General features: G+C 38.7%; 2 protein-coding genes across 16 annotated transcripts; both read right to left on the reverse strand.

The window, feature by feature from the left end:
• Positions 1 to 3,056: 3,056 nt before the first annotated feature.
• Positions 3,057 to 9,204, reverse strand: LOC106741974. Of its 3 annotated transcripts, none has more exons than XM_014614476.1 (8): positions 7,584 to 9,204; positions 7,053 to 7,143; positions 5,997 to 6,949; positions 5,739 to 5,928; positions 5,512 to 5,655; positions 4,865 to 4,976; positions 3,437 to 3,713; positions 3,057 to 3,352 (listed from the first exon to the last, which is right to left on the reverse strand). In XM_014614476.1, exons 1-8 carry the CDS (start codon positions 8,892 to 8,894, stop codon positions 3,272 to 3,274), a joined length of 3,159 nt encoding a protein of 1,052 aa, XP_014469962.1. In that variant the 5' UTR covers positions 8,895 to 9,204; the 3' UTR covers positions 3,057 to 3,271. The 3 variants fall into 3 exon arrangements, with proteins under 3 accessions (XP_014469962.1, XP_014469960.1, XP_014469963.1); XM_014614474.1 differs by having other exon boundaries at positions 4,865 to 5,102; XM_014614477.1 differs by lacking the exons at positions 3,057 to 3,352; positions 3,437 to 3,713 and having other exon boundaries at positions 4,941 to 5,023.
• An 809-nt stretch (positions 9,205 to 10,013) lies between these two features.
• LOC106741952 (interference hedgehog-like) lies at positions 10,014 to 27,794 on the reverse strand. Of its 13 annotated transcripts, none has more exons than XM_014614429.1 (7): positions 27,321 to 27,794; positions 19,480 to 19,560; positions 18,710 to 18,958; positions 16,872 to 18,008; positions 13,743 to 14,549; positions 12,740 to 12,855; positions 10,014 to 11,817 (listed from the first exon to the last, which is right to left on the reverse strand). In XM_014614429.1, the coding sequence occupies exons 2-7, from the start codon at positions 19,547 to 19,549 to the stop codon at positions 11,647 to 11,649; spliced, it is 2,550 nt and encodes an 849-aa protein (XP_014469915.1). In that variant the 5' UTR covers positions 19,550 to 19,560; positions 27,321 to 27,794; the 3' UTR covers positions 10,014 to 11,646. The 13 variants fall into 13 exon arrangements, with proteins under 13 accessions (XP_014469915.1, XP_014469916.1, XP_014469917.1 ...); XM_014614430.1 differs by lacking the exon at positions 27,321 to 27,794 and adding an exon at positions 26,945 to 27,285; XM_014614431.1 differs by lacking the exon at positions 27,321 to 27,794 and adding an exon at positions 26,710 to 26,933.
• Between the last annotated feature and the right edge of the window lie 42 nt (positions 27,795 to 27,836).

Here is a 27,836-nt window from a genome sequence, read left to right on the forward strand (position 1 = left end):
GGGGGAGCGACCGAGCGAGATCTGCGACGTGCGATAATGGAGGAATCGCTGCGTGTGATTTTCTCCCTCCGAGAAAGAAAGAGGTCGCAAAATTGACCGTGCGCAGAAAGGTCGGTCGAGAAAGATCGAGTCGAAGAGAAGAAGAAGGAGGAGGACCGATGGGCGTTCGTTCTGCGCGAGAGAGGCGGGAGGATCCGCACCTGATGACGTTGCACGTAACTGCCGCAAGTTTGAGATCTTATAGGACGGATCCTTTTAATCCCAAATGGGAGAGAGAGAGAGAGAGAGAGAGAGAGAGAGAGAGAGAGAGAGAGAGAGAGAGAGAGAGAGNTGTATTCGCTTCTCTTTGCCATTTTGTATAAATCGCGAAGAAAAGGAGGAAAGTAACATATGGATGCGGAGACACGCGAGAAGAAGCAGAACGAATCCCGGCAAAAATCGCAGATATTGGTTCTTTCTTCCCTAGAGAATTACTTGTTCGATCGATTCTTTTTCACTTCAGCTCCACTTTAATCTCGCTCAATTAATCTGAATTCTCAGCGCGACGATTCGACACGACGATTTGTCGCGCGTGCGCGCGCGAACAGCCTCCTCTGAAGTAGCCGAGGAGGCGAAATTGTAATATAATTAGAGAGATCGGCGACACGAATATTAATTCCGAGAGAAACTGTTCACAAGCTGCCTTGCGAGGGAATTTCCTGTTTCGTCTGCGGAGCTCGGCGATCACACACATACACACATACACACGGACGATCGTCGAGGATGTACGTCTGACTAGAAGAGAAAGAAACAAAGAAAAAAACGCGAACAAACGATCTACGACATACGTTGTTCATCATCTGAGAGGCGTTTGAGAGCTGGATCAGTCTACCTACCTATTATTAATAAAACGGAATAATGTATAGCACCCTTTGTTTCTGTTCCTGATGTCGTATGTACAATACATAGTGAAGAAACTAAGTCAATCGGGATAACACAGTGGCGAACAAAGGAAACAAAGATAACACCGAGGAGGGCTTTGACTCATAATTCGAAGGACGAGTAACTTGTATAGAGCGATCCTGCTGTGCAAACTACGACTCAATCGTTGATTCTTATTTCACAGTATTAATTAAACGTATATACAGTTATAATCTTTGGCGATTTCCTCATAATTGTCTGATGTTCCAGTATTAATAGTTATCCTGATTGAAACCTCTTATCAGTTTCTTCCGATCCCGCATGACGTATGATTAATAATAATAATAATAACAATCTGATGAATAGTAACCCAAACAGCACAGGATAACCCATGGACGTTTTATGGGCGTACTTAAGACATCGGGATGTCCTGAGGATGTCCCTAGGAGATTTGTGCTGTCTGGGAGATTGTGCTAAATTTCTGGAAGGAAGAAAATGTGAATGTTATGCCGAAAGTTAAAACCTACCACGATATCAATTTTTAATTTTATTTTTTACAATATAAATAAGTACGCGTATTATTATTACGGTTTTGGTTATCTCAAGTATACGTAAGTACTTTTTTTGCGTAGCAAAAATGAAAAAAAATGTTTAACTCTCCGGTATAATTACAATTTTTAATTTTGTAATGTTATGTTACCAAACAGCAATTTTGTAGTGCGAAATTCATATGCCTTTTTCTGAAAAATACATTGAATTTGCGTTATTTATATAAATAATCAATAAATTGCTTTTAATTGCGTAGGAATTTCGAAAGAGAAAATTCCAACCTTTTGATTTGATTTTGTTGCATCCGGATATTTATATCGAGGAGACAGAAACGGCCGATAATATTAATATTTATTATCTGCAAAATCTACAGAGTCCGCTTGATGTGCAGTTGGAATCGTCAGTCTTCAGTAATATTTAAGTCCACGTCGAATAATGTTTTTTTAATCTATCTAGATCCATGTTCTGAACTCACTTTTATCAAAAAAATGCTTTAAATGTGGCTTCTCCGCCAATTAGGTAGTCCCTATTCCATTTTGAGAGGCATCTTTATCGATAAAAGTAAATTCAGAAATATAGACAATGAGTCTAGTAACATATTAAAAATTAACCAATCAGAACGCAGGATTTCCAGTATGTGACTAGATCTCACTAGATTTATCAAAAAACAAGCATCGTGTGACGTGGGCTTTAGGCCCATATTCTGAACTCCTTTTTTATTGATAAAAATGCCTCTAAAAGTGACTTACGGAAATCATCTAACTGGCTGAAAAGTCATATTCAAGATATTTTAAAAATATCGATAAAAGAGAATTCAGAATACGAGCCATGGTCGATGATCCAGCGGGAAGGTAGGAAATGTTATTGCAGTCGACTGTCCAAACTATGACCACGTTCAGCAAAACGTTTAATTTGCAACTGTTGGAAGTTTTCTTAATTGAGATTGGATTATTCTTTTAAATCTATAGGAATAATCCAATGTCAGCGCAGGAAACTTCCAACAGTTGCAAATTAAACGTTCTGCTGAACGCGGCGTATATCATCCTATATATATTTAAATTTTAGTATATCACGTAGTTACTAGAGTACGCATGTGATGATCTTTTCTCGCTAGCGCTTTACTGAAGCTTCATTCCTATTTATAGAATAATGATGAAAAAGTCGACCGAGGCGTTGCGTGTGGAGATGTGAGATGTAACCTAACCTAGGTTTTCATTCCGGGCCTTCTATGCCCTTGCGGGCCCAAAAATATAAAAGAAAGGGCGTAATTTTACGCAAGCGTCATTTTACATTCGCCGACGCTTTTTAATTTCATTATATCGCAAAAGAAAAACATTTGGGTATATATACTGTACTGTATGAAAAATGAAACGCGCTATTTTTTACAATTTAATGTTCTAACAATAAAAGATATCGCAACTTTTTTTATTAATTCAATAATCATACATAGTTTGATAATTCGTTAGAATTTACTCTGTAAATGCAAACCGAACGAATAGGATTTACAAAATTTCTTAATAATCGAGCAAAACACATATTTACCACAATCGTATATTTTTTTTATTATAAAACACAATCATAAATATAAAAAAAAATATAAAGCCTGTATAAAAAATCGTCATATAGGATACAAATATATATGTATATGCCTCACAACTTCCAATAGAAATAAAAATAACAAAGGGAAGAGAGAATCGTTGTGAGGCATGTATATATATATACCTCAACAATTTCTATGTAACGATTCTTTTTCCCTTTTTTATTTCTATTTCTATAACATGTTTTTTTTTATCGATATACGACGGCACGATTGTTTCTATCTTCATATTTTCAGACCGCTCTGCTCCGAGTAATTCTCTTTTTCGGCGGAATCGATAGCGGCGTTTCCCTTAAGTTTAGAGATCTGTGTACAATATAAATGTGAAGTGAATGAATTTTAAGACTATAAATTTGTCATGGATTTATACGAAGAAAAAACTGCACTTACCAACTTAAATGGTTTTACTTTAGTAAAGATTTTGTTGCTGTCTTTGAGAGGACTCCGTACTTGTTTTTCGGCACTTTTCGAACGAATGGGGGAACATCGTTGATAACTCGTTAAACTCTTGTTCAAATACTGCGAAGTCTTTTGCTGACGATTTTTGCTCATATCAAGTGAGGCATTGTGTTGTTTTCTCGGTGGCGTGCAATATTTCGGAATACCCGATAGATCCGTCTGTTGATGTTTAGGCGTACATTTTTTTGTAGTCAGCGACTTGTTAGATCTGAAATACAAGCGATTTTTATTTTATAATCGTTACAAGATTATGTTATATACATATTTTTTATTCCTTCTTCGTTTTCTCTGCTTCCAACGAACTACAACTGAAAATTCTTTGGTCGTCGTCCTGAATCTGCTTTATTAATTATATACTTGTCCCAGATCAACAGGGAACAAACTTCGTGAGAGCGACAGATACAATATAGCGATATATTGAATTTTGAACTTCGAACTTGAAACTTATCTCTAGGTACAACAGCTGTCATATACTTGTAGATTAGATCACTCTGAACAAAAAAATTCTATATCATTTTGCAAATAATATGCAAATTTTTGCTTCAGGCTTTTTAATTAAAAAAGCCTACATGGCCATTTTCAATGATTAATAACTCGAAATTTTGCGTGTTGTTTGCAAAATGGTAGAGGACTTTTTTGTTCACCTCAACCTGTTTTATGTCCTTATTGAAGTTTGTCCCCTGTTGATCTGTTGGCCTGCAATTACTTTTTATATAGTGTTCGGTCTACCCTTCCCTATGCGTTCATTACTCCAGACAAAATAATTAATTCCTCACTAACTATTGCGAATTTTGCAAAATGCATGCATAACATTTTGCTCGGTTTCACTCGTTCTACCTGCACTACGGGAATCGAAAACAGTTTGAACTCTGTATAAACAGAGTTTCATTCTAACTGATACGGTCGATTATCTTGAAAATAAAGTATTCCGGGGAAAAATGTTATAAAGTTATAGAATTCTGGGGAAAAATATATAAAAGTTATAGAATTTTAAGTGACGCATTACACAGCAATGTTAGTGTGAGTTTGAACAGCATTGGTAAGGTCACATAAAAGTTACTTTAAAATTTTTTAACGGAAATCTCTATTTTTTATCGCATATTCTTTTAGCTGATCTTTAGAGCTTTTCGAAACACTTTAATAAAGTTTTTTCTCCTTAAATACTTTTCCTGCACCACTTAAAATCCTACAATTTTTATATGGAATATTTTTCCCAAAAATGTTTTATTTTCAAGATAATCGACTGTATCACTCAAAATTAAACACCTTATATATATATATGCACATATAACACGAGAATATAAATATATCAATTCATCATATATGTATATCATATATTAGTCTTATCTGCTCGCTTACCTCCTAGGATTGTCTCCTTTCTGCGTAGTCACCGGTGAAATATCGCAAGAGAAGTTACGTTTCTTACTGATGGGCATTAACTGCATTTTCGACGAACCATTGGTTTGACTATCTGGTATGGGCGAAGTTATCGAATTAGGGGTGCTGCTGATTATTTTACTGCCGAAAGAAGCGGCTGTGTTAGACTTAGGTGGAGTGGTGACTTGAGAAGACGATGCTGTTTGTTTTCCAAGTGATGCTACATCGTTTTGTTTGAAATACACAAATATAAATAAATTGACAACGTATTAACAATTTATCGACATATCAAGACTAAATGTTCAGCAATTATATTATAAGTTATAAGTTATTTTCGCGACTCAATCGATTATAAATCATTAAGACTCTGGAGATTTTTTGCGTTATATTTTTAAATAGAAAAATATATCCACAAAATGACATTTGTGATCGATTCAGAACTTGTAAAATTAGACGAAATGTAACGCAAGCAATTTTAACACGTGTTTTCTCGCTTCTAACGTCATTAAATAAGAACAGTCACAGCGACTACTTCGGAGCCTTAATGACTTGGAATTAATGTATAATAAATTAATTCACTAAATGACTACATTAGAGACTAAGAATTACTGTTAGCAGACTGAACTTACCTTTTTTTTGCATAGAGCCTACAGGATGCACCGCTTTCATAGGACCCCTGTTACCGACCGCACCTACTTTTTTCTTCAATTTATTTTTGACATCAATTATCGCTAATGATTTTTCGTTCTTGCTATCAAGCTCTGTAGTCTCCACTGAAATCACACTCTCAATTATTTCTATTTAAAGGAAATTATTACTTAAATCACGGTGCATATAATCTAACAAAATAATATACCGATTTTCGCATTAGAGACTCCTGAAATTGGAATGTTTTTATTTGGAATCGTACTGAGAAGTCCAATATTGTTCGAGAAACGCTTTCGATTTTTCAATTCGGATGTACTTTTACGTTTCGAGTTTATAGGCGTGTTTGCATTTGATGAATTAATTGTGGGAACACTTCTTCTTCTCGTGTTTTCGAGGGGCTGCACGGAAAACACGCATAAGAGACAAAACTAAAATTATCGTGAAGAAGGTTACAAAGTCCACTTACTTTCGAATTGAAGCTTTGTTCGTGCCAGGTTTTTTTTAAGCTGGACAGAGATGTATTACGTTCAGGCACTGAAGTTCCCACGGAAGAAATTCGTCGAATATTGCGCGAGTTATCATTATCCATCTGCGATTCGCCGTCGATTTTGGAATTATTTGACACAACGTTCAAAGCCTTTCCTATGCTTTTGAGTAATTTTAAAGTCACGGCATCCTCAGACTGGCCGCTCAGTAATTTCCCCAAATTAACCAACAATTCTACCGCTAACTTCTCGTCCGAGTGACTAGTCTTTAACGCTGTTTTAGGTGAATCCGTGACATTAAAACAATTCTCACTGTCATTGTTACAAGATGAAATTCCAGTTAATGAGTTGTAACTGCGACCAGTTGTAACTTGCGTCGCATCTTCTAATTCATGACTTATATGCGGCAGTGAATTTTCATTATTACAGATTTTATCCACAGACGATATTTCTTCATTCTCTTTCTGGCTTTTGTTACTTGCTTCATCCGATTGTTTGGTATCGTCCAATTTATCGTCGGATGTGCCAAACTTTTCTGATTTGTCGGATGCATTCAAACTCGCTAACAATTCCGTATTATTTTTATACTTCACACCCAAAACATTCTCTAGATTATCGATTAATTTGCTCGCTTGCGAATTGTTTTCCGCCTTTATCAATTTCTTGAGATCCATTAATAACGTAGTTACCATTGTTTGCCTCACAGTAGAAACATCATCAGCAAATTGTGGTTCCATCTCCTTCAAAAAATTTTCTACCGCGCTATCAATATTTGTGGATTGCTTCGAAACGTTGCTTCTATCGACTTTTAAGTTTTTTTCCGGTGAAATAGGCAATTCAATTAAATTATCCACAGCTTCATCCTCATACGCTGGTAAAAGATCTGACATCCACAGATGATTGTTTGAAATTAAGTCATCTGCTGATGAGCTAGCTGATGAAGAAAAAAAGGAATAATGAATGAATAACACGAATAAAAATTTATCATAAAAATTGTACACATTTACGACTACACATAATAAATATAAAATACTTACATGCAGAATCTGTTTTTAGAGCCAGCTCTTCAAAAGTTCTCGCAAATGCCTTAGCTTCGTTCAGTATTGACTTATCGATTTTGCTACTGTCCTGCAATTAATTTTAACAATTAATTCTCTTGGTCTTTTAAAATAGCTTAAAAGTACTTAGTCAAAAGTAATCAGTAATTATACAAAATATGGAACACCTTTAGAAGAAACACAACCGATATTTAGTTGGATAATATCAAAGTCCGATTAAAATTCAAACAGAGGTGCAAAAATATTGATAAGCAAATAAATTTCATCATTAGCATATATTAAAATTCTAAGTTGCTTAAATGTTTCTTTATATATTTCTTTCTAAATTAGCAAGATTTGCATAAAAGTCTGCATATTTTATTTAGAATTTGCCTTCTCAATACATCAGCAAGATTTATTCTGTATAATTACCAACCAATTATTGCAATATCGAATGTAACAAAGTATAAATTGACCAAGAAGAATATTTAAAACATTGAATACAGTGTACAATAATTATACGAATCTTACAGTGAATACAGAATCCGAAGAGTTAGTGGAATTTATGCTTTTATTCTGTTCTTCGTTGGAACTCGGTTCTGGCACGAATACATCAATGTCTATTAATCTATCATCGATAGCTTGCTTGTTATTCTCCCCTTTCACGAGGTCAGATTTACCAATCTCTTCCTTTACAATCAGAGTACTGGTTGTTCTGTCAATGGCGCATTTTAATTTATTCAGTCTTTCCGTTAAGTCAGATAAGTCATATTGTACTGATTTTATTTCCATTGAATTCTCAGCTTCTGTACTTATTCTTTCGTTACTCATCCTCAAACTGTTGTTATCTATGAAAGCATTGTTCATGACGCCATTTGACGATACCGATGATGGATTCGATAATAATGAAACCGAATTCAATCTTGACGTGAAAGGAACATCCGACAAGTTAGAAAACACCGAGTTTGTTGAGATCTTTGAAAATACAGACTGTTGGCTCCCTTCAATCTCCGAGAAACCTTTGTTCAGGAAGGACGACGCGGTGCTGTCGCTTTGTGAAGCTTTCCTCGATGTATCCGCTGAAAATTGCGACCTTCTATCCTGGCGCTGCAATTTCCTCTTCTCTGACTTCCTATCCTCCTGCGACAAGGAACGCTGAAGATTCGATCGTAATTTGAGGTTCGAGCTTGCGGGAAGGATGAATTCCTTGAACGATGGATTCTTCTCCAGAAAGATCGACATTTCGCTATCCGTTTTGTGCTTGAACTCTGCTTCCAACAACGTGTCGTTCATCGCCGATTGATTTAAAATCGCCAATTCATACGGATCCATGCAGGCCGTTACTTTGTTACTCTGCTCGGGGCCAGGCTTGTCACTTTCCGCCGCCGCATCGCAAGTAACATCGGCGTTGCCAGCAACAACACTGGTGATTCCCTCTTCCTCCCCGTCTATCGAATTCCCACCGTCCTCGATCAAGGATTCATCCAGCGTCCTGTTCATCATTCCTTTCCCGTGTATCAAGGTAAAATCATCATCGGCGAAATTCACCGGTTGCGCCGCTATCGGCTCCTTCGCGTGGTCCTTCCTGCTCTCGAACTTCAAGGCTCGCTGCAACACAACTTCGAACGGATCGCCTTTCCTTCTGATGTACTCGGTGGTCTCGTGCAGCATGCTATCAAACGGATTGCTACCCAGACTCCCGTTCTTCCCGGTTACCGAGGCGTCGACCTGCTCGCCGGAGGACTCCTCCACGTTCCTCGGCACGGGGATCAGAGGCGACGCCAGTCCCGAATTCGCCAAATCCTTCAAGCCGGAGCTATTTAAATCTATCAAGTCGCACATCCTGCCGCAGTATCGTTTCTCGGCGCTTTAACCGTCACATCGGCTTCCAGCGGTGTTAACAGCTGACTCACTCACACTCGTTCACAAGCGGATCGGAATCGTCGGCAAATCCGAGTACGAACGATGCATCTCGCAATTTACACGTATTCGCGAGCCACAGGCTCGGCGGGGGAAGCAGATTCGTAACTGTCGCGTGAAATTCGCGAGTCCGATTGACATATGCTTGTAATTTTCGTTGAGCCCAACAGTTTACGTTACAGTTACGAGACTTTCAAATTCGTGTATTGATACGATTCGTCCGGTAGCGTTGCTGCGCGGAACCGCTCTACTGTGCGCGCACATGTCGAAAGTGATTTCAACATAGCGCAGCAGATGGCGCTGAATGTGGCTCGTCTCCTATTGGGTAATTTAAGAAAATTTTCGAAGTTCAAATTTAAACATTATAAATCCAGGAGTTTAATTTGTAAATATTTGAATCTAGAAAATTGTGCGTACAGTAGGCGATAAGTTAAATTTTACTTTCAAGTAGTACGACTATCAACATCACTCAGTGCACGTAATGAAATAATAACGTAGTAAATCTTTCTTTTATTCGTGATCTTGTTGAAATTTTAACGAAATCAGTCCTACTTTAACTGATCAATATCGACCACCTTGAAATAATTAAACCTGATTTAACTCCACAAATTGCATTTAAATAAGCAACATCAATTCAAGGGGAAATTATTTCATAACCTTAATAAATTATGAAATATTAAATTTAATGAAAATATAAATCTCACATGTCACATGAAATAGAATTAAATGAATGATACGTTACCGCGCGCTTATTGAATCTAAATGTTATAATCCAATTACTCATCTGGATTTGCAAGACTTTACGATATCCGTATTCTAAGACTATTCTAAGAAAAGGAACAACGAGAATTAAGATAAAAGATAAAACTTTCAAATCATAAACGCCATCTATCATAGAAAATAGAAACTTATTAAGAAATTACTTATTTCAACAGATCTGTATAAATTTTTACGTTACGATGATTACTATTCTTCGTTATCACGTTGATCAAATATAACTATACAAACGAACGCGTTGGATTCAACACAACAAGGTTTCTTATATTTTCAGTATAATTTATTTTATAAAAATTAAGTACACAAAATGTGTGTGCATACGTGCACACATGTGCATGTGCGTGTGAAATGGTATCATATACAGAATAATCATTATAAATCTATATAAATAATCATTACTTTCAGGCAAGATGTAAGGCACATATTCATTCCTGTCATTTGAAAACTATCCTAATACATGTGTGTGTATATATACAATGTGTATATTTTCTCTAGCTTTGTCATCGATTCACAAATGCGTAACATTGTAACATTTCTCAACAAGCCAAAATGCTAAAATAATTTATTTAAAAAAATTGTATACATTGATATTTACAGTTTTTATCTTTTTTTTTTCTTTTCAGTTAACGCAAAATAACAAGATCAAGATATCATTTTATCATTTTTCCTTAGCAATATAAAAAATGTCCTAGTCCATAGTTCCGACAACAATAAAGAGCGACCGTCAGAAATATTATGACGTAATATTGCATCGTGTCATTATGGATGACAATAAATTACTGGATTTTCGTTGCAGCAGCTAGGAAAACACTGTCATAACAGGTATTATTATTACGCGATAATGTTAACAATATATGACTCAAACATTATACTCGTTACTTTGTAAAAAGATATTCCCAGCAACCATCGTAAAATGATGTTACTCTCTCTCTCTCTCTCTCTCTTTCGTCAACGACTTTTTAATAGTTAACAATATCGTACGTACGGCGTGTATTATCCTACGTACTTCGAATAATGCTTCTTATTACGAAATGAATGCTTGAAAAGTTGCACGTTAATATAAAATGAGAGCACGCGTACAAAAGTACGCGCATCGCGCATAAAAAGTTATATCAAAATTACTAAATAACTTGTGTGTTGTTCAGTGCTCACTAGCTTCTGCCCGTTAAGTAGATACGTAACACAGTTAAGTTAGTCACTTCGCAGGTACATTTATTGAATTTCGTACCTACTTAACGGGCGTGAAAATTCCTAACATTCTCTTATTAAAGGAGAAGGAAAGACCAAGAGAATATAAATCTCGTGAGATATGCAACCAGATCCGGATCTTTACTTCCTACGTCATTACCGTGCCGTAAAGTGGGACTGTTTCGACTGTCGATTGAGAAATCCGACACCGACGGAATGCCGATGAAGAACGGAACACGTTTCGAACGACCTTCTCGCGTGTATCAATCTTAAGAAGTTCGCCGGTACATCTGTAACATCGCACGTCTTTTTCTTTCTTCTTTTCTTCTGTTTATTTATTTCTTTCTTTTTTACATGCAAGCGAAAGTTTCCCGCACGCGCCGAACCAGCCCCGGTTTACAACAGCGATAAGTTTGAGCATAACTATTTAAGACACCCTGTATATGTAAATGTCTTGCAACAGTCTCTCTCTCTTCGATTGCGATAACTGAACGTTAAATACAGTCTATAAGTTAAGGTTTTCATAATCTCGAAATTAAGATAACGTGTAATTGATAAATCGTGTTGTCTTTGTGTTTGCGGACCCTCCGAGAGGAGGGCCGGCGGCGTCCGCCAAGCGTGATAGCAACCCGACACCTGTCCGGCGACACGTGTCCGCGTGTCGTCGACGATCTTACCGTTTTACTAAAAACAGAGACATAGCTACGATTCACAAACGTTGCTCGATAGGCAGCTGCCCTTGGAGTAGAGACGACGGCTCGCTACGTGACGTGGTGTTCACCACGTCCGATCCGGCCGTGTCGCTGTTGTTATGGCTGTTGCTGTTGTTGTTTTGGCCGTTTAGAAACGACGTCATTTCCATCGACGACTGTTGTCCGCTCTGTTTAGAAACATGCGTGTTCGTTCGCTTCTTTCAGATCTAGAGCGTATAAGTAACGTACGGTGTGTCGTGTGCGGAAAAACAAAAGGAAAGCGGAGAGCTCCAGAGAGAGAGTGCAGAGAGTGCGCGAGTAGAATTAAAGAGCAGCGCGCGAGAGACCAATGCTAAAACTAGAAAAGACTAGTTTCTTTAATATCAGGACGATTCTCGATCGGACCTCGACCTTATGTGGGACGAGCGCGGGAAACGTCGAGTGTCGTGTCGAGGCCTACGACAGCCCACGTAGGTGATCGGCTAATTTAATGGGAAATTTTCTAATCGCTGGCCCAGCGGGGAGAAACTCTAGGCATTCATAGTCGGATCTTAAATTTAAGAACGTCTTAAGTTTATCTTCAGATGCTGTATGCATCATTTCATTGGCCGTGGAGTATCTCGGGATAAACTTAAGATCTTGAATACAAGATCCAACTATAAACACCGGCCGATGTGAGTGGAGGAGTGCTTTCGGGTTCTCATGCGCTAACGGGATCCTCCCGTCGTCAAACATCGCCGAGAATTTGTAAGAACGTCGCATTTGCATCCATCGCGTCGAATCATCAGCCACAATGAATGTTAAGCCGGCAGAGCTTTTGACGACCACACCGACACGTTTCCTGCGCTCATCTGAAGCCTCGAACCGAGACTTCAGGGAGAAAAGTAAATGACCGAGATGAGCAATTGTATGTTTCGAGAAGATTGACTGTACACACACACACACACACACAATCACACACACATTACATACAATTGTACGTGAAATTGTGAAGCAACATTTAACGCAATTTCAGTCACTCGTTGAGCGAAAGAAGAAATGAAGGGGGATTCAATTACTTTCCTCCGTGATGAAACGAAAGTGCAGATACTGTTACTTACAAATACTGACCTTAGGCTGTATCATGTCTTCGGATGTGTCGAGACCGGCGAGCGGATTGGACGTAATATTAATTTTGGAGTCTGTAACTCCGCCGTTTATTACTCGTCCGTTTGTTATCGATTTACCTGGTGGCGAAAAAATGAAAGAGAGGAAAAAAGCGTACGGTTATTCGTGTTTTCGCAAGATTATATGAATAATTATAAAGAGATCATGAGATCATGAGATTATATGAATAATTATCAAGAGATCACGTTCTGTATAATCTATTAGGTGTGCAAATTAATTCGGTGCCTTTGCATTTAATGTCCTGTAACTCTCTTCGAATTTAAATTTTTCTCCCGTCCTATATGGTGATTTGAAAGGGCCAATCTTAAGCTTTAAGAAGTACTATAATAGTTGACGGCCTTGCCGATATAACCTCAGAAAACAGTTATTATGATGTTGTTCGAAAAGAAGCACCTGAGGTACAGCATCCTTTTTGCACTCCAGTTGAATAAAAATACTGCTCAGTCTACCAAAATGATTTGTTCCGCTTTGGGTGAAGGTGCTGTGACTCATAAAACTTGTAAAGAAATCTTTTACTGGCACTAGAATTAAGCAGGTAATTCTGCTGCACGATAACGCGCGGTCACATATTGCAAAAGAGACGAAGGATCTTATCTAAACATTAGGCTGGGAAATTCTCCCCTCATGCGATTTGTTCGCCAGATCTAACCCAGTCAGAGTGCCACCTATTTTGGTCGCTTCAGCATCTGGTGGCATACGCATTTGAAAACAGTTAACGAGGTCCGAAAAAGCATCGATGACTTTATCGAGTCAAAACCGCCAAGTTCTTTCCGCGAGGGCATTCATCAGCCGCCCGATAAATGGAGTAAAGTCAATAGAAAATAATGGAAATTATCTCGAACATTAAACGTGCGCTTGACTTTTTGCAAACAAACTTTGAATTTCATGAAAAGAGGCACCGAATTAATTTGCACGCTTGATATATTCGTAGCAGCAATCAGCGTACCTTCGTTCTGCGAAGACCCCCGGCTCTGCTTATACTTCGCTTTCTTGTATATGATCGTCACTACGATCCCTACGAAGACCGACGCCACGAATACTATGGCGATTATAACGTATACACTGACACTTATGTTAGTTTCGTTGGGCTTTACTTTGTTCTCCGCGACCACCTGCTCCACCGGTTGCTCGACGGTGCTCTTCATCGTTTTCTGCCGCAGTATCTTGGAGAATTCCGACGCCGCGTCCACGGAGAAGCTCTGAACCTTGAACTCGTAAGTAGTGTCGGCTTGCAGATGAGAGATGGTCATGTTACAGGCGTCCTTCCCTTCGACGGTGGTCTTCAGGTAATCGCCGGCCGACGTGGAGGCCCGATGATATATGTAGAATCCATCGATACTCGCGGAGTTGTCGGGATTCTCCCAAATCAGCAGGACCTGGTGCGGTCCCAACGCCTTCGTATCGGTCAACTCGGGTATCGGCATCTTACTGTTCTCGGACAGTCGATTGAGACGGAAACGCGCGGAGTTTAGGCTCAATTTGTTATCATTGTTCGAGTATACCGCGGCGATTCTAAATCGATAAGTATGGTCGGGCTGCAAATCAGACACTTCGAAAGACCGCACGTGATTCGGTATCTCGGTGTTGGCCGTCATCCACTTCGACTGTTTGCCGTTCGCTCTGCCGAGTGGACGGTACTGTACTTTGAAAAACAAGATCGGTAAACCTTTATTCTCCGGCACCGCCCATCGCACCATGACTGAAGTATCGGACAGTCTTGTGACATTAGGCGTGTCTGGTGGTACCAGAACTGCTGCAAATATAACGAAACACGAATGAATATACGTTACACATGTGTTAAGGTTTTATTAAAAAAAAATAAAAATAAAATAAAATAATGAAATAAAAATAAAAAAAACAAGGGAAAAAGGAAAGGGCTAGCGACAAAGCTACAAAGTAAATATTTTAATTGCACAGGCTGACGAAAAACTTTTTGTCAAGTTACTTCAATCAGATATTTCTTATGAATTTTTGGTCACAAAACAATTTGCCGCTGGCCAAATCGCTCCGTCACTTCAGGTTGTTAAAGTTCTTTTGAATTTTACGACCAGAAATTGGCGATTCATTGGAAAAAAATGTATAACAAATCGCTATTATTTATCGGCTAAATTTTGCTATGTAAAGGGAAGGTCGAAATGCGAGAATTCACTAGAATTCATAAGAACTTTTTGAGCAAACTATTCGCGTTTCTGGCTACATGGAATCATAAATCCTTTTGCACGATGACAAAATATATGTTAATGTAGCCTGAGCTGGTCGACTTTATTCCGAAAATGAAAGAAAGTTTGAGAATTGTACTTCTTTTTCCTAATTCTTATTTCAATACGGCGTTTAGAATTGTCAGCCAACGACAATATTTACTTCATATAAAAGTTCTGCAGCTTATGCGAACAAAGCAGAACCAGGCTGGGGGGAGGGGGGGGGGTGATACAAACTGCGCTGTAAAATATTATTCAACTGTTAGAATTAAGCTCAGAAGCCTAGTTTGAAAAAGAGTTCGCCTGAAAATATGTGTGAAATTACCGGTGTAGTAGGCTGAAAAAGAGCATTATATAGTTTCGGGGTCTACCATCAAAAGCGCTGCTACGTTTTGTTTTAATGTGTGTACATAAAATAATGCGTTGCTAATGCACTGCTCATTGACACTCCTCGTCGGAGCTCGGCGGCCATTCCGACATTCCCTTAAAATGTTGAAATTTGAATGTGACTTATTTGAAAAAAGTTAACTTTTTTTATACTGAAATTTAATATAAAGCTTTTCTGAGAAATTTGTTTTATAAGTTACCGCTTTAGAATTGTACTTTTTTCATACATTTTTAATAAAATTTCAAGAAGAAAGAACGGGAACTATAAAATCTGATTATTCGTTTTTACTAATCTTGCTAAACGTGAAAAAATGTCTGCTTTTCTACGCACTATATCTTTAACAAATATTTTCGAGACTATTTGTGAGACGACTTTTTATTCTTCGTTAATAAGGTTAATCAATGCATAAATCAAATATTTATTTATTTTTATCTGTATTGATGGTTAATGATTTATTAAGTATTTCTTTTCCTGTGAATCGCCGATTTCTCATTCTAAAATTCAAAGCAACTTGAAAACCTGACGTGATAGAGCAATTTGGCAAGCGGCATTGTTTGTCGTGGCCAAAAATCTACAAGAAATATCTGATTAGAGTAACCTGACGAAAATTTGTTTTTCTCGATTTATGTTTTTAATACATAAGCATTGGGCTGATTAAAAAAATTTGTTTCACTTTTAACCAAAATGTACATATAACATTTGTTTATTCTAAAATACAATCGATTAATCAAGTATATGCCATCTTGGCTCGATGGCTTGGCCTTAGAAGAGATGGCTTGCCATCTCTTCTATAACTCCGACGCTCGTGGAAATTCCAAGATTTCTGAAATTCGAGGAACTGATCCAGAAGAGAAACAAATTTTCATATCGACCCAACGTAAAAAAAGGGGGGGGGGGATAAGCTAAGAATTATACAAATATCAAGGGATATTCTATTTTTTTTATGACAGTACTGATAGTGTATAGGTGCGTGCCATTTTCCCCTTATATGCAACTACTTACTTGCATATGAATCATTAATTAATCTGCGGATAGTGAAGCGTTAAGAATTGTCCACCAAAGGCCACGCCATTGAGCTTATAGTGGGCGGTAAGCGGAGGGAAGGCGTCGTTCGAAGGAAAAGTGGCAAAAACAACCGTTTCGCTCGCGCTGCCGCCTTCGGCGGTCTGCGAGCTCTGGCTAGGGGCTCCGCCCCCTGGACCCCCACGCAAAAAGCCACGCTTCATCTTTTTCTCCTTCGCTTTTAATATGTACACACACACACACACACCCATATATATATAAATATATAAAAATATATATATATATATGTATATATATATATATATATATGTATGTATGTATGTATGTGTATATGTGTGTAAATCTCGACGCGATGCAATCCGTGCTGGAGGACTTAATAAACGATATCTTAGGCAAACGTTTGCAGACAACGATAAAACGGGGTGCGTTAGGTGCACGACACGATATAACACGATCAAACAGTCACCTGTGCCTTTCCTTTTTCCCTCCTTATTTCTGCGCCTACCACCTCCTCTGGTGTGCTTGTGCCTCGACACGGAGAGCTCGTAGTCCGTGGGCTTCGACTCCGTGGTGCCGCCTAGAACGTGCTGCTTCGGGTTGACCCTCAGCAAATTGTAGCCGGACGAATGCGAGCCGTACTCGTTGCTGGCGACGCACTGAACGATCCCGGCATGCTTCTTCTCGAGCTCCGATATGACGAGGGTGGTGCCTTTGATCTCGAGATTCGCCATGGACGTCAGGCTTTCCCCGTTGATGAGCCACTCGACGTTCGGCACCGGCTCGCCGGTCACGCCGCACGAGAGCTCCAGCTTGCCGCCCTCGGAAGTCGTTGACGCTGTCGGCTGTTTCGTCACCCTCGCCGGCTCCATCACCCTGAGTATTATCACAGACCTGACCTGTCCGGCGTTGTTGCTCCACATGCAACCGTACTCCCCGCGATCGGCAGGCTGCACGTGCACGATCGTCAGGCCGGTGGACGATTTCTCCGACTTGGACGGCAGGGAGCCGACCAGCCGGTTCCAGGAGACGCGCGGCACCGGGTAGCCAGCGCCGAAGCACTCCAACGTGACGTTCCTGTCGCGCACCACTGTGTATTCCGTCTGCGGTTGCTTCACCAGATACGGCTCCTGCTGGCTCACGTTCGCGTGCACCATCAGGATCGTCCTGTGCACGCTCGTGAACGTCTGCTGCGTTATGTAATTCTCCGCGGTGCAGTGGTAGGAGCCACTGTCCAGCAACTTGGCGTTACCGATGACCATCGTCCTGCCGTTCACCACGTTCGCGTCCCTGACGAGCACGTTGTTCTTGAAGAACGTCACTATCGCCTCCGGCTCGGAGTACAATATGGGGCAGGTGATCGGCACGGTGTTACCCTCCGCCACCTGGATCAAGACGTCACTCTTGTCGGAGAATTCCTGGATCGTCGCGAGCGTTAGTCTCGCTGCGTCGGACGCAAAACCGCTAGTACCTGCGGGAGCATCGGGAGGTATCAATTCCGGCGTGTAGCTCGCGAATCTCCCGAAAACGCTTCGTCGAAATCGGGATGACTCTTCCTGCGTATCACCGAGGTCCGAGAAATCTCGTGGTATTCGTTTGACATTGGCTGCGTTCAGAAAACACAACGGTTGCGCAAGTCGGAAAAGGTCTGTTTTTCATTATCAGCCCGCCAACTTTTCAAATCGCTATATGTATTAGCTTTCGAGATAGTCCTTTCAAATGATATTTACCATCAATACATGCAATTCCTCGCCATTTTATTAGACGCACTTTGATTCTTCAATAGAATACAGGAGGAAAGGAAAAGCGGCTAATTTGATTTTCACTTGATTAGAATAAATCTCAATCAGCGCCTTTACCTCAGCAACCTTCCGAGGTGTCAAATCACTTGTTTTACCCATGATTTTTGCAAACAATATTAATAATATTTTTCACGCAAAAATCTATTTTTCCGTTAGCGCGCAAGGAATTTGAAGTTTCAAGTCACAAATAAACGAAAGTAAAACTATATTTCAATTGACACACATTCAAAACTCACGTCTGTTACCGTTATTATCAGCAGCTCATACTAGTTCATACTTGTCATTGTAACAGCCAGTTGAGTGAAGTGACGTCATGAAAAAAATGTTTATAGAATAATGGCTCCTTAACATAATTCGATCGATAGATGAGCCGTGTTATAAAGCTGGTCCTCGGAAGTCAATGAAATATAAAAAAGAATGAAAGTGCGTATACAACATAGACAGGTATTGTAGGTGGAGCTAGTCCGCACTATATAGGTGAAATTCTCTCACCGAGGAGGCTTACCGAAAAATGCGACGCAGCGGTAGTCGCCGGCTTTCGACGCATCGTCGAAATTGACAACGTGTCGCGACGTCTTCCCGCCACCGCTGGGATGCGGCTGCCGTATCCATTTGCGTGCACCCAGCGGCTTGTGCTGCCACGCGAAATTATCCGCGGGCAGATTGAGACTGCACTCGAAATTTACATCGTCATGTAACGGAGCGGCCAGCGGCTGTGGGTGCCGGGTGAACGACATACCATCGTCTTTCTCCCCTGCGAATGTCAGAATAACGTACGTACTTCTTATTACTCTTCGAACTTCTAAGAGCGGAATCTCACTCGAAACAAGTGAAAAAAGGCGATATTTTTTTCACTCAAAATGATAGTGAAAACACTGCCACCCGAAATCGTAAGATTTCACTCAAGCATGATGCATGTTTCATTCAAGCTAAGTGGACTTTCTGATTCCAAACGGGTGGATATTTCAATCGATCAAAGTGAATTTGCTCGACCGTGACAGTGCGGGATACATCAGATGCGTTCTTCAGTTTCGAGTGAAAATATTTACTCGACGATTCAGAGCGAGAATTCACTTTGCACGAGTGAAAAGTTACTTTTACTTAGAATTTGAATAAACTCGACCGTCGCTCAATTTTTCGAGTGAAATTCCACTCCAAGAAATTTAGAATGTCTCACTCTCTATATAATATTCGCAGTATTTGTATGAATAAAAATTTTGTAAGAAAGCAGATTTTCGAAGAGCAACTTCAAGCTGCTCAACCTCGAAAACTTACCATGTGTACAAGTGATCAGACTATAGAGTAGGACTATGATAACGCCGCAAGAAGAGGAGATAGATGTCATCTTGACACATTCTGCAAGCATGAAGAACGGTTGTGCATTACGTTAACGAGGCATTTTGCGTGCTATTCCTTTTTTCCGGTCTCGTTTGCGAGAAAGCAAATACGCGACTCAGAGTGCCGGCAAGGACCCACTAAAATTAATACCGGCCAAGCATGTTTAAGTTTAGAACCGCTGAGTTCACATGAAAATAGAACGCATTTTTCGCCCTAAAGTTTAGGGACGGAATGGCAACGGTTGCCTATCATAATGTAATTGCACGCGCACGCACGCACGCACACATACACACATGTTGATTCGATATATATATATATATATATCGAATATAAATTATATATATATCGAATCGATTATATATATATATATATATAATCACAAATGTTAATTAATATAGCTATACATATATATAATCATAAATTTTGTATATAAAGTGACACGTTGTGTAACGGAACTGTCAAATATTTTCGACTATATCTTGTAAATTTCACATGTTTAAACTGTTATAAAGAAATATCAAGTATTAAGTAGAAAAACAGCACCAACTATCGACGTAATAAAATTACGCAAATTTAAAATTTATGTGAATGGACGCAAACTAGAAACTCTTTTTTACCAAGATATCATAGTCTTGTGAGAATTGTTACATTTTTTTGCAAATAACTATTTTTTTAAATTTTTGAGCATTGAATGAAAAATTAGCCGTAAAATTTACATACCTATAATGTCTATAGGAAATTAACCAAAAAATAAAATAAAAGCACTGAAATTAGATTATTCTATACATTTGTTATATATGTTCTTCCATGTTATCTTTAATCCTGTATATTTGTTTTATTTAAAAAATTTTACGATTGCTCTTTCATTATATGGAAAGGAATCCCTTAACTTTTCTTTCCGATTATCTTATGCTCGTTTCTACTATTATGGTTTAAATTTAATTTAATTTAATCGACGATTAATTTAATTTAATCGACGATTAACTGAACGAAATTGACCAATCGCATTGTTCACTTCAGTTAATTATCAATGCGACTGACCAATTTCATTAATTAAGTTGACTAGATTTAAACCATGACGGTATAGGCGGGCATTAAACAAACAAGAAAAACAGGTGAACATCACTAATAGTCACCAATAGCTTAAATTGTATTCTGTGAATATACTTGAATGATACTTCATGGCAAAGTTCAAATATGTCGATTGAAAAATCAACAAACTCAAATATCTCGGTTCATAGAATAACCTAATTCGAACTTTTCTTGCGTGGTTCAGTAATAAATGATCGAGATTGGCACAAAACACAAAATGATTTAAAAAGTTAAAAACTCACATTAAAACAGAATTGTCAAATAAATTACTAAAGAAGAGATTCATGATCGAACTCCCAAGAAATCGTGAATCTTGTCCTCTAATATGAATTCGTGAAAAGTGAAAATTTTTTTACTGAAAATATTTGGAAATGTTTACTTTTCACGTTTCCGTCTTAGGAAAAAACGATCAGTCAGAAAAAGGACACACCACATTTTTTCGTGATGAGTTTCTCAACGCATCTCGTATTCAATAGGAAAATGTATCTCCTGAGAATTACTGGAAAAACAAATTTTCCTATTGAATACGTGACATGTTCCAAAATTAAAAAAAAAAAATGTAACTTTTTGTGACTGACAGTACAAAGTAGACGAAGTTCATATACTATCCAACATTTAGTACTTTACAGCCGAGAAATATGGATACGTTGATTTTCCATATCTGTGTAAATTTTGGTTAGTTTTCCTTTATTAAATGAAGTATCAAGTATCAAAAAGGAAAAGAAGATGAAAAACAACAATCATTCCCACATCAAAACTTTTTTGGCCACGCTACGTACGTTCATGCCTTAGAAGTGAAACAGGAAGAGAGTAACTGCAGCCAGGCGTGAGTGAAAGCAAATTTCAAGTGATTTGCAATAAATCGCATAAACGAGCGTTTCCCGAGGATACGGGCAATGATGTGGAAAGCGAGCCGGTGGCCGGGCTTGGGTGACGCGCGTGGATATCTAGAAAATATCCATATACGGCGTCGAAAGCTGCTGTTTATTGCGCGAACCGTTTTACACCCACGTGCCGCTTACGACGCGAGCGGCTCATGTCAGAAAGCCATACTCGCGCATATCGCGAGAAGAGCGACGGTGATTCTTTTACGTTGAGCTAACGCGCTGGTATATATCGCGCGTTGGTATATCCATTCACACTAATCGACGTCCTGCCCCGACGACGAAATACACGTGAACCACGCTTGCAAATCGGACCACAGAATATTCAAAAATTTCCAAGTCCTATGTTAATATAAATATATATAAATATGTATAAATAATAATATTGTATATGTATATAAATAAATATACATAAGCATATATAATATATAATATGTATAAAATATATAAATATATATAAATATATATAAATAATGAATATATAAATAAATATAAATTAATATAAATAACAGTTAACATATTTAAGATAAGTTGTTCCGTACATTTATTTATTTTTTAGGAATTCTTTCACACTTTGACAGCATATTAATCGAAACACGATCCACATACATGCAGAATTAGAGAAAGATTGATCATACCGAATTTGAAATGATTGAAGTCGAAATTATCACTTTATGTAACGCTGAGCAGAAAGATTAAAACAACAATATTCCCCTAATCATTGCCAATATTAAAATCTATAGTAGGAGAAACCGGGGCTAATTGGCTATAGAAATAAGTTGACACGTCGCTTATATTTCGACAATTTTCTAACAAATTACAAAATCAAGCAAGTGGGAAGTGCAAAATTACCTTCAACACATATGACACAAGTTACGTTTCATTTTTATATGCAATAGTTATATGAAATGATAGTGTTGAATTTTTTTGCATTTTTTAGCTATGAAAGTAAAATCGCACAATCTCGTAAATTCATTTACATTATTGATAAACGTAGAATTTCATGTTAATTCTTATCGCAGTTAGAAAATATATTTAGTTGATTATATTTTAACAAACTTTTCAACAATATATATCGAATTATACTAAAGATAGCCACAAAATACTATGTAGGAAAGAATAAAACAAATAAAATGTAAAAAGTGTGCCAACATTATCCCCGATCTTCCCTGTACGTAATGTGAACTATAATTAGTACTGGTATCAATTAGTAGAATGTTGTTGAGTCGGATCGAATAAATAAATTGAATATATTATTACTGTTTAAAAAAAATGAGAAAATGATAAAAGAGACTGTAGAAATATAAAAAAGATAACAAGATCATTGACCATATAGTTTTCCAGAAATTGATATGTAAAGTACACAATTTCTGATAACGGTTGAAATATATCACAGCTAATCTGTGAAGATTTGGCAATACTGTACGCATTACATTTCTTTCTTTCTGTGACTCTTCTTTTAAAAATAGAACGATTAAATAATCTTAATAATTTGAATAATCTGATAATTAGTACATAAAGATGCGAGAAGTACAAAGCATATGGAAAAATCACGATCATTTCTTTAGTGGAATAGATGCACATACATGTACATATGTGTGTGCATCTATTGAGATGATATATGATATATTCATATATATATCTCTAATTCTGTTACTATTACTATTACTAATTATATTATTTTTATAAAATATATTTCTCAACATTTTTGCCTACAAATTTTTATGTAGCTAAAACAACTTGTGTTTATAAAACTGAAAAATGAAACATTAATGATTTATCATTTGCACTTGGCGTATCCTCTTGATATCATAATTTTTGTAAGAAGTAGAACAAGATTANTTCTAAACATTGTGTAAGTTCGATTAATATTCTCTTGTTATAGTGTCAAAGTTACATATGATAAATCGTATTGATAAACATTCGGCATAGATTTTCCAAGTTACTTCGTGTCGCATTACTTTCCCGATAATATTATCACGGGACAATATTATACACTGAGAAAAAGATATCTTCAGATTTAATAAATTTTATTGCACCCAAACAAATTTCATCACTGGCACGCTCCAAAGAAATTAATGTTTCGATTAATAAATATGATTGTTAGACTTTTCAACGAATATATCTTTATCTTAAATAAAAACTTTTCAACGAATATATCTTTATCTTAAATAAAATCTTTATCTCAAATAAAAAATTTGTTTGAAAGATAATTTTCTTATAAAGAAATTATTTGCTTCATTTTACATATTTATTGTAACCAAACATACAGGCATTGGATATTTTATTTGGTTAAAAGATATTACTTCATACAATAGCGTTCTTTCTGTTAAATAATAGAGTTTTTTCGAATGAGACAATAAAAACTTTTACTCAAACAAATAATATTTCATATGTCATTTCTGTGAAACAAAGTTTAGTCAGGTAAATAGAAATACTAAATCTAAATCTAAAGAAATCTTTTTCTCTGTGTACCTGAATATATTAAATACAGCGCACTGTATGGTTTCTATTGAATGATTGCTCGAAAGCTTCGCTGGGTATTGCGCATACTTTTTGTCGCAATTAGCCGCGCGTATATTTGATTTGTTACACGCCACGTAAGTATGTACGCATACACTTCGATGAACGAAAGAAAAAAAACCTTGAGGGTAAAGCGAAGGAGTCAAGATGCAGGAGATGCAGAACAGAGTGATGACAATTGGTCTGTTCTTTATTGCTGCACCGCTGAACTAGTGCGATAAGTTGAAGCGAGACAAGTATATATGTCTTTTCACTTCAACTTATCGCACCCAGTTCAGCAGTGCAGAGCGACTATAACGAACATACCAAGTATTTTCAACTGAGAATCTTAGACGAGCATTTCTCTCTCGGTCTCAAATTAATCGTTCCGAGCGAACGAATTCGAAGAGCAGCAGTAGACGGGAGAGAGGAGGACGGAAGAAAGAAGGGGGGGGNGAGACAATTCGAGTGCGGTGGAACGCGGCGAGTATATCGCGCGGCGCGACAGCTACCCGCGCGCGCCGTTTTATGTACAAGGGGACTTTTAACTTCTGGTTAAATGGTAGCATAAATGGCGGTGGTATGTAACAGGTGAGAAGGTCCGCAAAGAGAGGCTGGTTTGCCGATGTTACCTCTCGTAAAAATAAAGAAGCCAAATTCCAAAGCAGTGGTTGTCAAAAGGCATTGGTCGCCCCGCCGCCGCGACCAATGTGCGTTACTCCCGCGGCACTTAATAATTAATCCTGCGGGGCCTAATCTGCTCTCTCTATCTCTCTCTCGTGCACAGAGAAAAAGATTTCCCGACATTGATCTGGATTTAATGACATTTTTCTGATCGAAACAAAATTGTCCTTCAAAACGAAGCGAACAAACGAATGTTTGATTCAACAAACGGGATTATTCGCGATTTCACAAACAATAGATTTCTCAGCATCAAATGTCATGTTTCTTGGGTATTTTTATCGAAATATCACAATGGTATATCACATAAACAATAGATTATTTGAAAAAAGTAACACTATGTTAGAGAGAGAAAAAAACAGCGTTAATAGTCGGTAAGGTACTACACTGAGCAAAAAAGTAATTGAATCAACGAAATTTCGTTCAAATGAAAATTTTCTTGCAAGCGCAACGGTTTAGTCCATCGAATAAATTATATAATTCTTGCAATGAGTTGTCAGACAATTCGAAGATTGCAATTTAGTCAGCAACATATTGTTGCGCACCAATGCGTAATTGTTCAATGGATGTAACATTGTTTTGAACGAGGGTGACCGCCGATTCTATAGATCCAACAACTTTTTTTCTCAGTGAGCAAGCTGATAGTTACGATCGACTAATCTCTACTCTAATACTATGTAAAAAAATATTAAAGAACTTTTGCGTTTCACAGCGGGGGACAATATTTAATATAAAATGAAGTAATTTTTTTCTTATTAAAAACCAAATATTATTTCCTCTAAATAATACTGTTTGTTCTATCGAGTAATATGGTTTACTCTGGTGAAACATTTTTATTCGAACAAAATGATATATTTAATATTATATTATTTACACTAAAAAAACTTAAGTCAAACAAATAAAAAAGTAAATAAAAAAAAAATATATATATATATACGTATATAAAATTCAAAGAAATCTTTTTCTCTGCGACGACTTAATTTTCGCGCGCGCGATTTTAATCGTGCCATTACGGAGGGGAAACGCACGCGGAATCCTGGTGGGTGTGTAATGCCGGGAATTAGCGGATGTCTAACGGAATGTTACATAATTAGTGCACCGATTCCTAGTCTCGAGTAAAATACCCCGAGTGAGGTCGATCGACTTGTCTGCGCGCGGAATATTTTTAGCTCGAGCTTGATCCTTTCGGTTTGCCGATTTTGCGTAATAGATGCGAGGGAAGATGCAGGTCTGAGAGGCTCGTGCCGTCGTCGTCACTTAATTCGCATCGCACGCAGCGGAGAACTTTCGGGGGATCGTGCACTTGAGGGAAGAACCTTACGCCGAAAATACTCCGATCCCCGCCGATAGATACGAGAGTGGACGGACTCTTCCTGTTCTACGCGGAATGCGCGGCCGTGCCATAAATGACTGTCCGGTGTCATTAGTATTCCAACGAAGGACCGTTTCGCGGTGCGTTTATGGGATCGCCGAAGAGCGCGATTGCTACGACAAGGACGCGCTTCGCGTCGTCATAACCGAGGAGGATTCTGGAAGGAGGGGAATTTCGGAGCGAGAAGCGCGTGGGAATGCACTCGGCGGGGATGATACATGATAATCGCGAGGAACATCGAACGTCGACTTTTTTACGTTTATTAAAGCACCGGAGGATTTGATAGGTGAGAATATTTTGGAAACATTTTCAGCAGCCGAGTTGGAGCAGCAGATTCAGACAAATTGCCCGAATCTTTAGTTTCGATTTTTCTATTTTACATATTCTTTTAATTTCTTTTAATCTTATTAAGTTCAAAGCTTTGCCCGAAGGATAATGTGCGAGAAAATATTTATGAAAGTATTTATTTATGGAAGGAAAGCTCGTGAAGAAAATATGTATCTATGAATATATATGCAGATTTTATACTAAAAATTACATATATATATATATGATAAAGAAATAAATTAAAGAATTGCAGTTGTAAAACATTGGACGAGAACTGAAGATGAATCTGGAAAAGTTTTGCGTCCATACCTGTTATTCGTTTCACTCGCGTGCAAGAATCACGGCTACCGTAAACAGGTAAGGATCAGGAAAAGGTCGTTTCGGAATTTCGGGCGCCGAATGCAATGCGAAAAACGAAGAAGTCCTCCCTAGCTACCTATTCTCTTCCTGCACTCCTCCGCTCCTGTTCCTATCTCTCTCACCCCTTCGACGTCCGAATACACTTGTCTCGTCAGATCTCTTATTTCACACACACACTTCCTACCTGCACTTCCTGCACCCCCGTTCTCTCCCGTAGCCCTGAGTAAAACACGAGCTCACAACCACGGGAAACATAGACAGAGATCATCCGAAGGTATGCTATAATGCGACCAAACGTCGATATCCGCTGACTTCTTTTCACGAACGACCATTTTCGCACGAACCGCCGGCTGGCCCGATCTTTTCCCCAACTCAGATCATCCGATCGGATGACGATCGTCACGCGAGAAGATCCCAGACGAAGGAGGAAGCGACAAGGTATGCGCCGCTGCTGCTGGTATGCAGGCGTGATCTCGATCGCGCCGATCGATTCGCCGAGATCATTCCGCACACACATGCCAGGTGCGCGCTCGCTCGCTCGCTCGCCCGCTCTTGCTTACCCTTTTTTTTTCGCTCTGGCGGTCATGCGACCAAGCCGACGACGCCGAGAAAGTCGTCCCGTTGCACGCGATTATCTCTCGTTCGCGGCCAATACGTCGCTTCTCGCTCCGAAGCGAGAAGAGAATCTTAGCGAGGTGCGCAACCGGCGCGGCGCTGCTTCGCTGGGCCGTGTGTCCTTTGTGGTCCGCTTTAGGGGGCCCCGGCTTTTCTCAGCCGCTTCTCTCTCTCTCTCTCTCTCTCTCACATCTCGTCTCGCCACTTCATGTTCGCTCACGTTTCGTTAAACGCGCCGCGACGCGACTCTGATCAGTTACGAACGTACGAACGATCGCACGTAGGGATGGCGACGACGACGACGGCGACGACACCAGACGACGACTCGCTTGACGTTCACCGGGACACTGGAATGCAGACCGACAGGTTTTGAACCGCGGCCGATCGCGGCTTACGAAGGGATGCGGCGGCGCAGAGCAGCGACCACGAATACGACGACTACGGTAGTAGCGGCGGGTGAC

This window comes from Dinoponera quadriceps, unplaced genomic scaffold (genome assembly GCF_001313825.1).
Source record: "Dinoponera quadriceps isolate SergipeBrazil2010 unplaced genomic scaffold, ASM131382v1 scaffold458, whole genome shotgun sequence".
In the NCBI taxonomy this organism is placed as follows: Eukaryota; Metazoa; Arthropoda; class Insecta; order Hymenoptera; family Formicidae; genus Dinoponera; species Dinoponera quadriceps.